Genomic DNA, 19499 nt, shown 5'->3' on the forward strand with positions numbered 1-19499 from the left:
TCGAGTGGGGTAAGGCGATCTTTGCATGCGGTCCTATGTCTGTGCAGCACAGGCAGGACAGGCAACTGCGCCGTAGACGATCGAGATCCTCAAATGAAATGCATGGTGTGATCTCTCCATTTAGTTGTTCTAATTTGTTTGGTTGGTATTCTATGGGGTAGAAATGGGAATCCAGATCAGCTACCCACATGGGGACGGGGTGGGACAGATCTAACCCCTCCATGGGTAGTGGGTCCTGCACCCTAGAGGTGGGTCCCACACCCCCAAGGAGGGTTTAGATCTGTTCCCACCCGTCCCCATGTGGGTAGCAGATCCAAACTCTAGCAATGGAGGCAAAGACACTACACTTGCATCTACACACTCACTAATTACAAATTTATGGAATATTTTAAGATAACTTAATTTTTTTATAATAAATCAAGGGAATTGGTTTTTATGGATTTCACATTCACCATAGAATCCCTGGATAGCACAAATAGGACCAGGATCGTCTCCAGGGAGCAGGGAACGCCTAGGGCTCTGCCAGCCGTTGGGCTGTGTCGCACATATCCCTAGGCATGCGCCGAGATGTGTGCTGCACAGCTCAACCGCTGGATGCCCCCTGGCAGCACCTTGGGGGCACGCCACCTTGGAGACGAGCTAAATTCAGCACAAATATCTATCACATGATAGATTGGATGAGGTTAAATTTCTGTTAAATAGACAAATGGATCAGGTGGATTATGGAATAGAGAAATGGTTGTACCAGCAGCCCATTGGGCCTTCAACCCAACCTCAACCCTAGCTCATGCAGTAATTGGGCTAAGAATCCAAACCCAATAACATCCCGTTGATTGAGCTATTATTCTATGACATCCCATTCCATTGTTGTATGCCATATATCTATTTCTTGAGAAAATAATTTTTATAAGCCAAAAGATTCTTGGTGAATGAATAATGTTGGGATTCTTAAGAAATAATTCGAGAAAATAAGCCTTTTCTTTTTTGAACAAAGTTTCCCTCTACCCATAGAAAGATGGTTTCACACACCATACCAGGTTCACAAAACTCTCTAGGGTTTTGGTATGTTCCCAAAAGGCCCTCCTGCGCCGCAGGGAATGGGATCCCATTCACCGTTGGTGGTGGAAAACTTGGTCTCGTTTTTTTTTCTTGGGGGTAAAATGAAAGATTCAAGATTGATGGACAGAGTTCAAACCCACCTCATTGTGGCAGTGGTGTGGACATGGGCCCTGTGGGCTGGACCATTATGGGCTTTGCTTCTCGAAATTTCATCTGAAAATATTTCAATGATCCTAATCTCCATGGGCCTCTATTTTCATATGTCATCTGCCTATAGGCCTGCAACTGGGATTTTAAAACCCAAGCCCAGCCTTTGGTCACTCCCCAACTTTAAAGTTTTTCAAGACCAGTTCTCTTAGAGAGGTTTTTTAGGTGGGCTCACCTACTTTTGCCGTGCGTAGGGCAATCTGGCATTTGCATACTCAATTTCAATCAAATAACCCCATGTATGACTATGCATCCCTATAATTTTTTTTGTGAGCATTCTCTATGTAGTCCCAATTTTTTTCAAAACTTTATTTTGCCACTTGGTCAAATCTGATTGAAGGAAAATTTGACATGTGAGTAAAGGGAATCTAGGGTCTATCTGTCCACAAAATTACAATCCCATTTGACCTATCAAGTGGTAGAGCCATGGCCTGCCTAGAGAACCCTCTCTAAACTGTTATTTTTGTATATTCTTTACAAAAATATAAGTATTTAGGATAATCTTCCATGTAACAATGGAATGTGACGTTTCATTTGAACTATATCCATTATTATGATTTTTAAAGTTAAATTGTCTAATCTCACTCAGAGTTGGGATAGTGCGTAGTATTGTTTAGAGTGATGTATCGTACACATGCATGGACATACATGGGAATATGCCAATACAAAGAGGGTATTTGATTGCATTAGACTCTTAAATTTGGCATGTGGCTAATTTAGATCGTATCCTTTCTATCCAATGGTTGGAATAGGCACATCATCTTTCCACGTGGAAGAATACTTGTCTTGTGACATTTAGAAAAATAAGAGACCTTAGTTACAATAATTATTCTCCAAGCATTTGAGGATCCTTTCCAAATTGTATACAAATTGGGCCTGGGCCTGGCACAGTCAGAGGGCTTAACCCTAGATCCAGATTTCTCAACCCTATCTCGACCCATGGGCTGAAGATCAATCAGGGCTCAGAGAAATATAAAAAAAAAAACTCTGACTTCGAAGATTCGCATCATTTACTCGCTCGTCATTGGTAGATATTCGTCCATGTCAGCACCGTACTAGGGGATTTCTAGCTCTGTCGAGAAACTTCTGTTCTTCATTATCTTCACGTTCTTTCTTCCCAAATACCACCCTTCTTCGCTGAGCAATTTCAGCCAGCATGTTTCTACGGTTCTGAATCGTTAATCATTTTCGATTGTTCTCCTGTGTTTCTTTGAAATCCTGCAAAAATTTATTGAATGGCTCCTCAATCCCGATTTCTAGCCGAAACGGTATTCCTGGTCGTATTGTTAACGCTCCGATCATGCGATGCTCTGGGTTCCGCAGGAAATCCAAAGGCGATTTCTGTAAGTTATTTCACCATTTCTGCTCCTTTCTTTGTTTTTAACTCCTTAACATGAAGTGGGGAACTTTTTTTCTCCCCTGCTTTGAGTTATTACTGATTTTTTAAAAATTCGGTTTTGTTTTTTTAGGATCTACAGGATGCAATCGTTAAGGCATTAGGGTTTCAATCCAGTGACTTGAAGATTTCCGATTTTGATATCAGAGACGCGTTGGTTGGCCATTCTGTAGCTTACGAATTCGATATTGAGATCGATAAGAAGGTCCTTCCTTTTAAGCTTCTCGAGGACGTCAATCGATGGGAATATGTAGATCTCCCTATCTTTCGTACCGAAGAAGATCCTTCTGTATCGGGTGACGGTAGCAGCTTGGTCAAGAGTGGGCGGAGACCGGACGATCGTGTGTCGCCGGATTTGGCTCCCTTTCAGTTGGTCGGTCCCATGGAGCTTTGGATTCAAGACGCTAAAGACATGCGGCTTTCGTTACCGGTGGGTTCCTAATCTCTGATTATCCTGAAATCTGAATGCCTTTGTATTCCAATTCTCAATTCCAATGGAACTCTTCTGGGACCTGAAATTCTTATTTTCTTATTCGTCCGTTTCCTTGCTTTCGATTTTTATGCAGCATGATGTCGAGGCCGGTGTATTGAAGAAGGTCGTCCTAGCAGATGGCGCAGTAGTGACGGTTAAGGGCGCCAGATCCGTAAGCTTGCGCCACCCTCTCGATCTCCCACTTCCATTGAACCAATCTCAGGGGAGCTTCGCTTCTGGTCTTTTAACCCTAGCCAATCGTCTCCGTCACGCCTCGCGCACGCAGGGAGCCCAACCCCTGTCGCTCCGTATAGTGGGTCCAACATCACTAACCTCATCGCCCTCTTCGTCTTCCGATAGCAAGCTCAAGCTCAAGCGTCTTGCGCCGGGCCTAGTGGAGCTATCTTCTCCTTCGAGAACCAATACAGTCCCCACCATCGACGGAGAAGCAGGCGAGCCAATGACTCTCTTGTCACCCGAACGATTCGCCACAATGTGGCCTCTCGCGTCCATCAATGGGTCGAACCCCAACTTGCGAGGATTTGAGGCGTTGCTTCTATCTGTGCTGGGTGAGAAAGCCAAGGAGGAAGGGTCATTCAGGTTGTTGAAGGCGGAGGTATCTGCCCAGACTTTCGTGAAGTTGGGCTTTGGGGTAGAGAAGGCGCTGAAGGAAGGTGGAGAAGAAGAATTCAAATGGGAAGCCTTCCCAGAATGGCGGACGAGGCCGGAGTCGGTGAAAATGCATTTTGAGGTGTTGGCTAAGGTGGATGGGGAGAAGGTTGTGCCCGAGAGGGTGGTGCAAGTTAAACCTTTCGAATTCGAAGACACCACTGTGGCTAATGTGCTCAATGGGAACGCCACCATGTCCAGGGCTCCGGTCGTTCATCTTCCTCCAGATCCCTTCACCTTATGAATGCGAGTTCGAGAGGTTTATGTAAAAAGATAAGTCAGAACATTCTTCCTTCTTCAGTCTTTGTTGGTGGGTGGTGAAATTGCCGACTGCTAACTGCCAAGTTATCAATGTATAGTGAGAGAGAAAGAAGGTTAACAGAATAAAACTTTTGTATGGTTATAACCTAACGCTCTTATTTCCAACTTTTCTGCTTGCTTTGCTCTGATGAGGGTGTTATTGTTGCAACCCTGAGTGTCTAGTCTAGGTCATGTTACACTGTGTTGCTTGGAGGCTCGAGTTTGATCGGTAACAAGTTCTTATTGAAGTCTGAGCATATGTGATGTCTAACTCTAATGCTTGGAGGCTTGAGCTTAATTGATAACAACTTCAAATTTCTTCCATTAGACACTTGTTATTGGTCTTCATTTCTATTTCGCATCTTATTATGAGCCAATGCCTTTGTGGTTTCGATAGATGGTTAGATGAATCGTGCCAAAGCAGATTGTAACCAGGCATCTAAGATTATTTAGTTTTGATCCGTGAAAGCTGTTGCATGCTTGTTTAATATGAAAGCAGGGTTCTTTATGAGATTTACATAAAACTTCAATTTCGAGAGCATAATGGTATTGTTTTGTGATGGTGCCAATTTCTTTTAGCTTTTTCTGGTGGGAAGTAGATGTCCCAGTCAAAATCTTTGGGTTAAACTTTCTGCTTTGGAGAACAGGGATGTTTTAGTTCACCCAAACAGCTCCAGCAAGAAGCCTTTTGCCCCGAGGAGTATTTGTAAACCAGTAAATAAATTAGGCCCCCATTTAGTTGGTGCAAAGTGAAGTGAAATAAAGTATGTAATATGAAACTTTCAAAGGGGGTGTTTGTTTAGGAGTTAGAAGGGAGAAATTGTTGATTTTATTTCACGTTTGGCTACAATTTTCACTTTTACTCAACCACATACTCAGAGAAAGAATTTTTCATTGTGAAAAGAGGAATTGTTTCGTTACTGTATACATCTGTACTTTATTGCCTTGATCAGAAAAACAAAAATACTTTAGATTACATAAATATTACAAGTAATAGTTTGAGTATGTAGATCAGCACATGGATTGTTGAAACTCTATTTGATTACATCCTTGCCCAAAAAAATAAATAAATTTAAGTTCTTGTAAATAATAGTAGAAGGTTATGGAAAGTTAGGAACAATGTTAGTTGGATCATACTTCATACAATCATGTTGATTGAGCTTCAAAGTACAAGACACAATATTCCAGTAGATGAACAAGAATGAGGTCCAGCCTATCAGTATCAATGAAACATAAATGATAAAGAGAGAAGTCCGATATTTGATATCCAGTACTCTTGTGAGCCTTAACTCAATGGAGTTCTGTCCATGCCTACTAAGTATTGTTAATAGCTCTCTGCAATCAGTAATGCAGGATGACAAGCCACCCCGGGTCCCAGATAATTTTGTTCATAATTTAGAAGGGACTTCTCAAGAAAATTTTGAAATGAGATCATTTCCTGAGTTCTTGCCATGATTCCCCCCCCCAATAAGTTTGGATGTCTTCAGTATGATCGTTCATTCCTCTTTTTTCGATTTGGCAATGCCATTCAGGCAGTCCGGATGTTGAATATCAGAAGTCAGGGTGCAAGTAACTAAATTCTCTCCACTATGACTCATTTCTGATCAAAATGCAGAACTTCAAACCACATCTCTAGGCCTGGCAATACATTTGATGATAGCATATCTAAGTTTTCTAATTTCAATCTCCTCTTTGAATACACATTCAGAGCTATCGAAAATATTTTATGCTAGTGATAATCAGATCTATCGAAAATATTTTACGCTAGGGATAATCAGACATATGATTGGATTGAGCAAGGGTTTTCAGCTACAAATAATGGATGTTTTTTTTCCAAATCTGTTGAATATGTATAATGCCTGCCTCATTTCTATTGCAGCCATAGCTTCAGCTCAAGTACTTGGGGAAAGCCAAAGACGTCGCTCTGTTTTTGGTAGTCCCCTGGGAACAGTGGGAGGTTAAATGGAATGTGACTTCGAAGCAGAGGGGTTTGAATCAATCAATTACGGTAGGATGAAAGTATTGAGCTTATAAATTGGGTAAAAAACAAACCAAATAACAGGACTAATGATTCACGGATCTGAGCATTTACTCACCAGAGTGGGCTTACCAATATTTGAAAGATTTTTCATTAAGACCGAATAAGACCTAAAATATGGATGGGCCCGAGTATATCCGTGGACTGGTGTAAGATTTTGAATCTGAGATGGGTAGTTCTAACGCTCAATCTAATAAGTCCAGAAGAAAGTAAGGATGGTGGTGTGGCCCAAGATTAGAGCAAACAGTGGATAATTGTAGGCTCATGTAATTTAGTTTCAATTAAAATCAACTAAATCTACAGATGTAATGGGATCGAATATGGATTGGATGTGATCGGAACTAGATTTAATACATCTAAATGAGTACTTTAATCTGGACCTTCCTCCCCCGTAGTTACAATTCACTCTCAATCCATTCCTCTTTGTCCTCATTCTCTAGAACCTGTTGAATCTTCAAGAACCCTAAAGATAATTAGTTAGTTAATTTTTTTTATTATTATTAGTTCATTAATATCTAATTGAAGAGTTGGATAGATTATGTTGGATTATTTGAATTCGGATCTGAATACCCTCTGGCTGGATATAGATACCCTAAATAGATGAGGGATGTGAATCAAATTCGGGTTTTCAACTATCCTGCTGGTGTTGAATGGGAAGCAACTTTTATAGCTAACTACGAAGCATGGTGAGCCTACCCTGCCCTGCCCTGCCCTGCCTGCAATAAAATCTATAAGGTGCTGCTTGCTTGCTAACTTTTGTTGTTCTAGATGTTTAGACTTGGATCCCCCCACATATGAGATAGAAAACCCAAAGCCCAATGGGTTTCCTATATAAAGATTTGAAATTGAGGTGTCCTTTCCCGGCCCTCCTCCTTCCTATGCAGATACAGAGAATTACAGATAGATTAAACACACAATTAACCTCTACACTAATTTTATTCCTGATCTACTTAATACTACTACGTACTGTCGTCATACAAATAAAATATAAAGCAGAAGAAGCAGGGAATTGTTCATCATAGTGATTTAATTATATATTATTATTATAGCAGTTGGATGAATGATAGTAAGCAGCGCACGAGTGCTGCTACCTACAATATATTTTTATAAATTAGTAGTTGTTGTATTACAGAAAGATTGAAAGTTAGGAATTAGGATAGGCCAGAGGATCAATAAATAAATAAAAGAAAAACTAATCTCTCCACCTGACCTACTCCACCTTCTCCAAAGTATTGAAGCAGATAAATCTATAGAGAGCTCAGTAGTAGCAGTGCTATTACTCTCAAAATAAAAGCTTTTATTTTATCGATCTGCTGCCTCCTCTCTTACAAGCACCCATCAGGGGAGTGTTCAGTGAGGCATCCAACGTTGGACGGAAGCGTTATAATATATGCAGCCTTACCTCTGTTTTTACGGAAGGTTGTTTTCAGACTTGAACTCGTGACCTCTTGGTCACAATGGAGCAACCTTACCATTATTGTTTGATTAATAATAATACTTATATTCTTTAATTTGTTTTGTTGGGAGGTTGTTAAGTTATTGGGGACACAAACAAGATTAGATTAGATTAGATTAGATTAATAGAAGATTTGGAGGAAGCTGGCCGGTGGTCTCCTCGAACCATTTTAATTTTTCTTTTTGGTAGTATCGAACCATTCTAATAATCCTCTCTCTTTATCTCTTTTCTAAAAGTAGCTCCCAATTTTATATTGTTGTTGTTGTTGTTGTTGTTGTAACAATGAAACTGATGATGTGTTACTGAGCGCATGCCATGCAAATGCATTGCAGGAAATGCAGGTGTGGGTGTCGTCGCATTCTCATCATTGCCGCTCCATTTGAATCTCGATCAGGCTTCTCTCCATCATCACATCACAAACCCCGTTCCCTTGTTATATATACAACACTTTTGCTCATGTCCCACTCTTACTCCCCCTCAATTTACCTTTTTACCCTACCCCAAAAAATAAAAAATTTGCAACTCGTGCGCTGTGTGTGTGTGTGTGTGTGTGAGAGAGAGAGAGACTCATCATCTTTCTCTTAAAAGGGCAGGGGTGTGAAGGGGGGTCCACAACCACATTGGTTGTCCGTTCTAAGAACCTTATACGCCGTAATAGAAACATGATATCCCGTGCTGCTCCACGTTCATTGTCCCAATCCCGATGCTCTTTCTATTTCCTCAAATTACATAAATAGGCATCACAACCTCCTCAACTAATAAAACTCTTAAGAACGAAACAGGTCCTCAAGTCCTTTTCCGTTTCTCCCATTACTTGGTAGGCATTTCGGTCAGATCACACTGTGTGTCTTGGGGTACAAGCCCGAGCCATCCCTCCCCCCCTGGGGAGTGGGGACCTTTGCTTGTCGTGTTGCGGACTCAGTGGTGGGGAGGAGTGGGACTGTTTGGTCATTTTCACGCCAGAAACCAATGCAGTTGCTGCCTTGCTGGGAGGGACCATACACCCCCCATTCATCTTACGGAGTGTTTGTGGGGTAGCGTACCTAGTGAGGTAATATCTTGACCCATCAATCCGAACCCACTTTATTATTCGATTTCGCCCCCAATAGTTCGGGTTCGGTTCCGGGTCCTGTCGTTCTTGATCTCGGTTCAGTGGGAGGAGAGGGTAGAAATGGAATTTCAGTTGAGTCGGAACTGGGACAGTGGGAGAGTGGCGGGGCTCGTGTAATAATGTGTTGTGCAAAGGGATAAGGGACAAGCGGGAGGGAATCCATGCAAGCACGGAATCTCGTGTCTCTCCCTTTCTCAGTCAAACTTTCTTTGACCGGTTTTTGGCCGTTTCCCTGCCTCCAGCTCACAGTAATTTCACTACACCTCCTCCCCCACCCTTTTTTATCTTTTACCTATGACTGTTCCCACATGTTGACTTAAGATTCCAATCCAAAGGCTGATATTGTTTGTTTTCTCTTGGATTTCTAGGATTTTTGTTTTTTTGCAACGTATGCTGCATCGAGGATGATGCTCCTCCATCATTTCAAACCCACCCTGGGCCCCAGCAGACGAGCCCAGACACGACCAAGCCATCTTCGTGTCCTTTAATCATGCTACACAGTTCATGTATGATTTCACTTGCGCCACTTGATTGATGGGCCATCTTTTCTTTTGACCACACCCAGATGCTTATAATGATCATCAATCATTCCTCCTTGCCACCTTTGTATCTTTTCCTTTCTTTCTTTTGGGTACTGTTTTAACGGTCTTGATTGATGGTAAATTTCCCATAGCTTTCAAAAATTATCGAATTCCGAGAAAATCAAAACGGTGGAAAATGATATCCGGACCATCCAAGGAATCCCCTCGAAAAAGGCATGCTAAAAAACATAATGATCCACCCAAACCCCCAAAAAAAAAAAAATATTTAATGAGAAGCTGGCGAGCAACCAATTCCCAATAAAATCTATGAAAAAAACTAAAAATGAAGCTTTCTTCTTCGAGAAACCCAGTCGCTCTGCAGCCTCTTCTGGGTCTGCTCGCTCTACTCTCACTCTACTCCACCAATTTTAACTCTTTTCTTCCCAAATCCTCCACCATTTTCTCAGGTTCATTCTCTTGAGAAGAGAAAGAAAAATGCGCTTTCTACTTCTTCTAGTGCTCTACCTCCTCAACGGCCCATCCATCTCCGGTAAACAATCTCATATTCCGGAATACCGAGCTTTGCTCTCCCTGAAGTCCTCCATTACAGATGGCCCAGAAGCTTCCCTGCAGAACTGGAACATCTCCACTAGCCATTGCACATGGACTGGAGTTTCCTGCGATGACAACCGAAGAGTCGTCTCCCTTGACATCTCCAACATGAACCTCTCCGGTATTCTATCCCCTGATGTAGGCCACCTCCGTAACGTCGTCAACCTTACCGTCGCTGCCAACTTTCTCTCTGGTCCTGTTCCTTTGGAGCTTTCTGACATTACCAACCTCCGCCAGCTGAATCTCTCCAACAACATCTTCAATGGTAGCTTCCCTTCGCAGCTCTCCAATCTCAAGTACCTTGAAGTTCTTGATTTCTATAATAATAATATGACCAGTGATTTGCCAGTTGAGGTGTCGGAGATGCCAAATCTCCGCCATCTTCACCTCGGTGGTAACTTCTTCACTGGTAAAATCCCTCCGGAATACGGTCGATGGGAGTTCCTAGAGTATCTGGCGGTTTCTGGTAACGAGCTTGTCGGTTTTATACCGCCGGAGATCGGGAATCTGACGAAGCTTCAACAACTTTATATTGGGTACTACAATAGCTATGACGGTGGTATTCCGCAGGAGATCGGGAACCTCTCCAATTTGGTTCGAGTGGATATGGCTAACTGTGGGTTGTCAGGCGAGATTCCACCGGAGCTCGGAAAGCTTCAGAACTTGGATACCTTGTTTCTTCAGGTGAATGGTCTCACTGGAGGACTTACGCCAGAGCTTGGGAATCTGAAGAGCTTGAGATCGATGGATCTCTCCAACAATATTCTCACCGGTGAGATTCCAGAAGCTTTTGCAGCGTTGAAGAATTTGACGCTTTTGAATCTGTTCAGGAATCAGTTGTACGGTGCGATCCCCGATTTCATTGGTGATTTGCCAGAGTTGGAGGTGTTGCAGCTTTGGGAGAACAATTTCACAGGTAGTATTCCTCCGGGACTTGGCAGGAATGGTAAGCTTCAGCTCCTCGATTTTTCATCGAATAGGCTGACTGGGAATCTCCCACCGGATCTCTGTTCTGGGAATCGCCTTCAGACGTTGATCGCATTGGGGAACTTTCTGTTTGGTCCGATTCCGGAATCGCTGGGGAGATGCGAATCCCTCAGTCGGATTCGAATGGGTGAGAACTTTCTCAATGGTACCATTCCGAAGGGGCTCTTCGACCTACCCAAACTCGCACAGGTCGAGCTTCAAGATAACTATCTTGAGGGGCGCTTTCCGGAGACTGCTTCGGTCGCTGTGAATCTGGGGCAGATCAGCCTTTCCAACAACCAGCTCACGGGATCTCTGCCTCCTTCCATAGGTAGCTTCTCTGGCGTACAGAAGCTCCTTCTCGATGGTAATATGTTCACTGGTCGCATTCCGCCGGAAATTGGAAAGTTGCAGCAGCTATCCAAGATGGATTTCAGCAACAATAGGTTCTCTGGAACAATAGCACCGGAGGTCAGCCAATGCAAGCTGTTGACATTCATCGATCTCAGCCACAACGAGTTATCCGGCGAGATTCCCCCTGAGATCACGAGATTGCGGATCTTAAACTACTTGAATTTCTCGAGTAATCATCTAGTTGGGAGCATTCCATCCTCAATCTCAACAATGCAAAGCTTGACTTCAGTGGATTTCTCCTACAACAATCTCTCTGGTTTGGTTCCAGGCACTGGTCAGTTCAGTTACTTCAACTCCACTTCCTTCGTTGGCAACCCCGAACTCTGTGGCCCATACTTGCGGCCTTGCAAATCTGGTGTTGGCAACGGCGACCAACAAACCCATGAGAGAGGCCCACTCTCTGCTTCGATAAAGCTTATCCTCGTCATTGGCCTTCTTGTATGTTCGATAGCATTTGCAGTGGCCGCCATCATCAAAGCACGGTCTCTGAAGAAGGCTAACGAGTCCAGGGCATGGAAACTAACAGCTTTCCAGCGTTTGGATTTCACCTGTGACGACGTCTTGGAATGCTTGAAGGAGGACAACATCATAGGAAAGGGAGGTGCTGGTATTGTATACAAGGGCGTCATGCCTAATGGCGATCAGGTAGCCGTGAAAAGGCTACCGGTGATGAGCAGAGGGTCGTCTCATGATCACGGGTTCAATGCAGAGATACAAACTCTGGGTAGGATTCGACATCGCCACATTGTTAGGCTATTGGGTTTCTGTTCCAACCATGAAACGAATCTTCTGGTTTACGAGTATATGCCTAATGGGAGCTTGGGTGAACTTTTGCATGGTAAGAAAGGAGGTCACCTGCACTGGGACACAAGGTATAAGATTGCAGTGGAGGCTGCCAAGGGTCTCTGTTACCTACACCATGACTGTTCCCCATTGATCCTTCACCGTGATGTGAAATCAAACAATATCCTCCTTGATTCCAACTTCGAAGCTCATGTTGCGGATTTTGGCCTCGCCAAGTTTCTACAGGATTCGGGCACGTCAGAGTGCATGTCCGCTATTGCCGGTTCATATGGTTACATAGCCCCAGGTATGATACTAGCTACTTCCATTTATAATTCATAAGTTACTGTTGAAAGAGATCCTTCAAATCAAAAGGGAATCTTTTATTACTACTCTGTTTCTCATCATAACAAGCTTCATGATTTGTTGCATGGAATTGGGTTTTTCTTATCTAACTGGATCTTGTACTTGGAAATGCCTGATTATGCTCTTCTCCGTCCTCCTTCGTTATCCATTCCCTAGAAACTCTATTTTAGAAGCAAGCTTGTAGGTTCATTGATGCTAATTTTTGCTCTGTAAGATATTAATTACAGGGGGTTGGGTTTTAGAATTCATTTTGAGTTTACTAATTAAAATTTTTCTAGTTTGGATGATCATTAATTACAAACTAATATGGGTTTTGCAGAGTATGCCTACACACTGAAGGTTGATGAGAAGAGTGATGTGTACAGCTTTGGTGTGGTTCTGTTGGAATTGGTGAGCGGTAGAAAACCAGTGGGTGAGTTTGGGGATGGTGTAGACATTGTTCAGTGGGTGAGAAAGATGACTGATTCAAACAAGGAAGGAGTCCTAAAAATCCTTGATGCCAGACTCTCCTCAGTTCCTCTACATGAGGTGATGCATGTCTTCTATGTTGCAATGCTGTGCGTGGAGGAACAGGCAGTAGAGCGACCCACAATGCGTGAAGTGGTTCAAATCCTAACAGAGTTGCCCAAGCATCCCAACCCCAAGCAGGAAGACTCAACTGTGACAGAGTCTCCCCCGCCATCTACTACCACAGAAACCCCAAGCACAGCCATTAGAGAAGCAAAAGAAGTTGAGCAGCAACAAGGGTCACCTCAGTCGCCACCACCTGATCTGCTTAGCATCTGATGACACAACAAGCAAGCAAGCAAGCAAGGTGGGGCCATTAATAGAATTCAATTTTAGGGGTTGGGGTTGCCTGCCCGTTTGTTTTAAGTAAAATTTTAAAATGTAATGAATGGGTCATGGGTGGTGGCGTTTTCTCTAACTTTGGTAGTGTTTCTTCAAGCTTTTTCTTGTACAGTAGAGAGAATTGGTGGGTGGGTAGGTTTTTTCTTCTTGTATTATTATGCATGCGCGTTTGGTAATTTGTACTATCACTGTTCTCAGTAGTCACTGATGCACTGCTCACTGCCACTACTACTACTACTAAGCTCTGCAAAACACTGTTATAATCATAGTCGACGAGGGAGAGAGTCAGTTTTTTCAAAGGTCAGTGAATGTGAGGGAAAATCTGATAATCATCTTCTGAACTGAATGCAAAAGGAGGCAAATAGACAGTTGGATCGGGTTTTGAAATTTGTGTGGGGTATCGCTTTTTTTATTCGAGACGAATTGGGCACTGGGAAGGCAAACGATTCACGAAGCAACCCACCCTCAAAGAAATCGGAAGAAGCCAGCTGCCCGAGGTAGAGAATTTTTCTTTTAATTTTTTTTGTTGGGCGACAAAACAAGTGGTTCCACGGTACTGCCGGGTAATTCAGCAGTAGAGGATCTGAATCCCCAAAGTTTCATTTGGGCCATTGGTTGCTTCGAAATCATTTACTTTCAAAATTTTCGAATCTATGTCCATTTTAAAGATCCAGTTTAGTTAAGTGGGTCGGTGGGATTACCAATTTACCTGCACGTGACTTTGCATTAAAACAAAATTAAAAAAATAAATAAATAAATAAATAAAAGTTTTGACCATGGAAATATTAAATTATCCATTCTATTATTCTCCTCTCCTCTTCTTTTTCTTTTACTATTTTTTAACAATTATATACTTTTTGGGGAGTTGGGACTTGGGAGTGAGAGATAGATATAAGTTACTTTGGACTTTGGAGTAAAGACTGGTCTAAAGAGGCCACATGAGTGAATGAATACTCCTCACTACCCACCCACCGACGACGCAGACTCATGTTTTCCATTCTTTCTAATGATTTCCTGCTCCTCTAAAAAGGAGGTTATCACAATATTGTTATTGCTTTTGATAATAAGGAGGTTATCACTTGCTTGCAAGGTGGGCTAGTTGTGCCTCTATTTTGCATCTGTGGTCTTGGAGGATATCGTTTATCTTTCTACTGATCTTGATACATATACTTTCATTTATGTTTCAAAAGAAAATAACAAATATGCAGACTCCTTAGCAAGGAGGGCGTTATCAATAATGTGTGTGATGGTGTGATTTATTTTCGATCCATGGCTTTTTGTTGTTGATCTATGTAATCCTCAATCATGAGTTTTCATGTTTTTATAATAAAACTCATTTTTATCAAAAATAAAAAAATTTAAAAAAAAAATGACAGTTTTAGAATTATGGGAGAGGGTTTCTTACACTATACGAGTCCAGTTTAGACGACTGACTAAGAGAATCCTTTTTGGAATTTGACTATAAAAACAAAGACATTTATGACATATCACCCCTCACATGAATAGTAACATATGAATTTTATTTCTTGGGGCCACCCACCTGAGACTCACTAGGACCCAGAAGCTCTCGGTTCGTGCGTAGCGCAAGGATCATGTACAAGCCCAGGGGGATTTTGTAGGCCTAAAGTCGAATACCCCTCCTGTCTCCAAAAATATATATATATATATATATATATATATATATATATAGTTTTTCATGAAATGTTACATAACATACCCAAATGAACAAAATCAAATAATTCTACCAAAAAAAAAATTCAAATAATTTCACACCAGACCCCACCAAAACACCGACAACGCCTCCCCAGTCTCCGGTCCCCACCAGACCAGACACCAAAACAACCGCATTTTCCAAACTCCCCCTCCTATTTACTATTTATTATTTATTAAATTACGAGAAAGTGAGAAACAGAAAGAGAACAAAATACGTCAAAAGCGAACAACCACCACCACCACCACCACTGATCAGCTTCCTCATTCCTGCCCTTCTCCCTATTCCTCCAATCAAAGTTTTTCACTAACCCCCCCCCCCCCCCCGGTCATCTAGTAAATGTCACATCAAAACTCAAAAATGCAAAAAAAAAAAAAAAACTGATTAAAAGAAATATTTATCATTCATCTGCTCGATTGCTCCCATCGAAATGGGAATAATCCTAGACGCTTTTCACTCTCAATTCAGCTTTTTATTCTCTCTCTCTCTCTCTTTCTTTTCAGTTTTTTTACTCTCTCTCTCTTAGCACATTAATGGGAAAATTATCTCTTTTATTTTCCTGCTCGGTGGCCCAGTTTCCCTAGTGCTGTAATAAGGAAGGGTGGTGGACCCCATTTAGAGAAGATGTTTGGGCAAGGCTAGGGTGGTCATTGCGCCCCCTTACTATAGGCATTGGGAGAATTGTAATAAGGGTGGTGGACCCCACCCAGATAGAGTATTTGGGAAGGGGTAGGGTGGTCATTGCTCCCCCTCCCCCTATTATAGGCATTGGGAGAACTAAGCTGGACAGAGAGCCAGAGGGGACAAAGATCCACATTAATGCAACTCCCGTATAACGCCATATGTTAAGGGTTGCACCTCAGAAAATATGAAACCATGTTTTGAACTTTCAACCTAACTTTCGTAATAATTAAACCAAGGATGTGTAAGTTAAATTATCATTCATTTCTCAAAGTTTTATTTTTGCAAATGTGAGAAATTATTCGAATTAAGACCTATAAACAATGATGTGGATAACATGTACATTCTTTTTTTGTGAGCCAACTAATTAAGCTACTAAATGGCATATATTTAAGCTTATATTTTTTTTTGGGTAAAAGGAGCTTTATTATGAAAAACGTGAAAACTCATGGCTGAGGATTACAAAGATCAACAAACCATGGATCGGAAATGGGTCACACAATCCTATACATCATCGATAGTGCCCTCCTTGCCAGGGAATCATCACAACTGTTATTCTCCCTTGGAACATAAATGAAACTACATGTATCAAAATAGGTAGAAAGATTCACAATATCCTCTAGGATGCCACGAATGCTAAGATGAGACAAAGATAACCTCCTTGTATGTAATTGACAACATCCTTATTATCAGATTTAATAAGAATCGCATCGAAGCTTTTCGAAATACACTCCAGCAAAGAAGATCGGATAGTCATAGCCTCCCCAGTAGCAATATCCTCGAAAATCATAGGAATCGAGATAGCATGTATTGGTCGACCAGATTAATCCATGCAAATAATTCCAACACCACTTATAGATGAGTTTGGAAGCAAACTAGCATTACAAAAAACTTGAGTCGTCTCTGGCTGGAGAGAGGATCCCTTAGAAACCAAAGATGAAGTATGGCTCGCCGTAAAAGGTTGCAAAGCAATAGGACTCTGGGAATCATGAAACTCTTAGAAAACATGAAAAGAAGTTTGAATAACCTCTAACTGATGACCAAAAATATTGTCATTCCATGTTTTCCACAGAAACCAACATATAAAAGAGTACAAAGAAATTCTTATACGTTGAGTGGCCTTATCCCATAAGATATTGTTCCAACCCATGATCCAGTCACACAAAGAAGGATCATCATCTCCTGAAGGAATAAAGAACCCCAAAGAACAACCAAATTAAGCCTATTTAAGAAGTCCTTTTTTTTTTTTTTTTTTTTTGGGTAATGGATTCTTTGAAATTGACATTAAACTAAAATTTTGGCAAAAATAACCATTTCTGAAACTACTTGGCTCTGCTTCGGGGTAAGCCGGATCTTTCAATTCTCATACTATTCGGCCTTGAATTTCTTTCTTTATCTTTATCTTTTTTTATTTTTTATGTGGTCTTTTCTAGTTGGTCTCATAGTTTGAAAATCAGGTTTCTTTCCTTTTCAAAATCTGGTGAATGAATGAGTCAAACCTGGGCTCTTTTTTAATGGGGGTAGACCCCGATTCTAGTGCTCATTTATGATAATCAAATCTACTTTATCCACAATTAATTTTTAATCACTGCTCCGTCCTTCACAACCCTAATTATGGTCCATCTCTAGCGAATTTGGATCCTCTCCTGCCGAACTGTTCGATAGGATCGTGCTGTCCAGATACGGTATTGTATTTAAAGACCATCTTATCCTCATTCGGATAAGACGCTTAGATAAAGATAAGATGAATATTGCACGTAACATCATATCTGGATAACACGATCCTACCGGGCAGCTCGGCAGTAGAGGATTTGGATCCATCTCTAGCTACTCTTCTTCTAATCTAAAGATTAAATTTTTATTTCTTGAATTGAGACACAGATGCCTGTTCTGTTTAATATCTCTCGATCAAATCTTGTTATGAAGTACAACGTCTACACCGAGAGAGAGAGAGAGAGAGAGAGAGAGAGAGAGAGAGAGAGAGAGAGAGGTTTTCTAGAATTCTGTTACCGGAGAAGGATTCTGTTGAATTGTTAGTCTTTCATTTCTAACTTAGATTAGGATAGATCAAAAAAAAAAAAAAAAAAAAGTAAAGCACGTACTCACTTGTAGTTTATGTTAATTTAAGACCATCTGAGCTAGAGGATCTATTGAAGTCTTATTATTACTTATTAGGCTACCACGTAGTGAACCAGTGAGAGATTAATAGTGTACTGCTAGCTGTCTACTGCTCGGCAATATATCTCAATTATTGCCATTTTTATATCTTCACTGTCACCATAGATTGATCGATTACTCAGCCAGGCCCCCCATACATGAATCATGATTCACCACCACCACCATCTTTGAGGTTCCAAGTTTGAAGTGTGAATTAAACATTTGAGAGAAAAGAAAGACAAAGACTCCTGTGCAATTTAGATTGTAGTTAGTAAGTACCTCTTTTTTCTCTCTCTCTCTCTCTCAATCAAGTCTCATCTCTTCCCCTATTGCAACTCTTTTTAATTATTAATGAGGAAAATTCCATCTCTTCTTCCCCTATTGCAACTCTTTTTAATTATTAATGAGAAAAGGTCAATTTTTTTTCTTCTCAACCATATATACTTGGGGCGAAGGTGATGCGACAATGGAGGGCTCTACAAGGTTTTGCAGTTGTGGGTCCAGGCCCAAGACCCCGAACCACCATAATGCCAGATAGTCTTAAGACTACTGGATCACAGTCTCTGAGTGAAAGGGATTGAAAGTTAAAGTAGAAAAAAGCTAAAGCAATAATGGGTACCCGTGGGTCCGACATTATAAGGACAAAAACTGTGGAGGGACCCCTAAAGGCAGGCAGAGCAGTCAGCAGATGATGGATCGAGAATCCTCACAGAGTCCCTAGCGGTGGTGGTAGTTCTGAGTTTTAATTGTACCACAACATACCAACAGTGACCAGACACATACTCACAATTACACACTCTCACTCCTCCTTCAGAGAGAGAGAGAGAGAGAGAGAGAGAGCAGCTGAGAAGGAACAAATGTAGAGCACAAAAAGGGCGGTGATAGAGATTAGAGAGAGGGAAAGGGCCAAGGACAGATTGAGAAGGAACAAATTAATTTTATAGGGAGCAAACCCCACAAGGAAGAGGAAGAAGGATTGATAAGGTGGGACAAAGGTTAGCTGCAAAGAAATGACAAAACTACTTTAAAACAAAGGCAGTAAGAGAAGAGACATAGCCAGCAAGCCAGGAGGTCGTCTAATCATCAACAAATAAAAGTGGGAAAAACAACAAAAAAGAGACAGAGAGTGGAAGCAATATATCAATATGGATAGCCTAACACGAAGGACGCCTATCTACTGCTACCATATTGTCATGGATTTATTATTAGATTCCATTCTCTCAAAACAACTTCATCATTCCATCAGTCATTCATCTTTTCATTTATTCTCTTCTTCATTTCATGCTTTTCCCATTTCTTATTTGTCTGGTGGTACTGTATGCCTTGGGGTCTCTCTCTCTCTCTCTCTCTCTCTCTCTCTCTCTCTTATTTCGACCCCTAATTGTGAGAGGGGATAGGATCCTGCATGATACAAAGTCGTGCACAAAGATCTAACAAATAAATATCGAAAAAAAAATTATGGGGGAACCCAAGTCCCATCTGATGAAAGGCAGAAATCCTGTTCTTATGATGATAACGTACATGTTCTCATTGGCCCCACACATGCACATGGTCAGCTTTGAGGGTACATGTTCTCATTGGCCCCACACATGCACATGGTCAGCTTTGAGGGATTGTCTAAATGACATTTCTAATGTCGTTTTTTAAACTTGTAATTTTTCTTTTGATCGTCCCTTATCTTATTTTCAAAAGTTAGTCAAGATAAAAAAGAGTTTTTAAAATAATTTAAAA

The 19499-nt window shown here is 41.4% G+C and overlaps 2 protein-coding genes across 2 annotated transcripts; both read left to right on the top strand.

Annotated features, from left to right (window-relative positions):
- The first annotated feature begins 2462 nt into the window (after positions 1 to 2462).
- On the top strand, positions 2463 to 4167 carry LOC122657387. Its single transcript, XM_043852080.1, has 3 exons — positions 2463 to 2609; positions 2736 to 3092; positions 3229 to 4167. Exons 1-3 carry the CDS (start codon positions 2502 to 2504, stop codon positions 4045 to 4047), a joined length of 1284 nt encoding a protein of 427 aa, XP_043708015.1. The 5' UTR covers positions 2463 to 2501; the 3' UTR covers positions 4048 to 4167.
- A 5527-nt stretch (positions 4168 to 9694) lies between these two features.
- On the top strand, positions 9695 to 13171 carry LOC122657386 (leucine-rich repeat receptor-like serine/threonine-protein kinase BAM1). Its single transcript, XM_043852079.1, has 2 exons — positions 9695 to 12311; positions 12690 to 13171. The coding sequence occupies exons 1-2, from the start codon at positions 9725 to 9727 to the stop codon at positions 13154 to 13156; spliced, it is 3054 nt and encodes a 1017-aa protein (XP_043708014.1). The 5' UTR covers positions 9695 to 9724; the 3' UTR covers positions 13157 to 13171.
- The last annotated feature ends 6328 nt before the right edge of the window (positions 13172 to 19499 follow it).

This window comes from Telopea speciosissima, chromosome 4, assembly GCF_018873765.1.
Source record: "Telopea speciosissima isolate NSW1024214 ecotype Mountain lineage chromosome 4, Tspe_v1, whole genome shotgun sequence".
In the NCBI taxonomy this organism is placed as follows: Eukaryota; Viridiplantae; Streptophyta; class Magnoliopsida; order Proteales; family Proteaceae; genus Telopea; species Telopea speciosissima.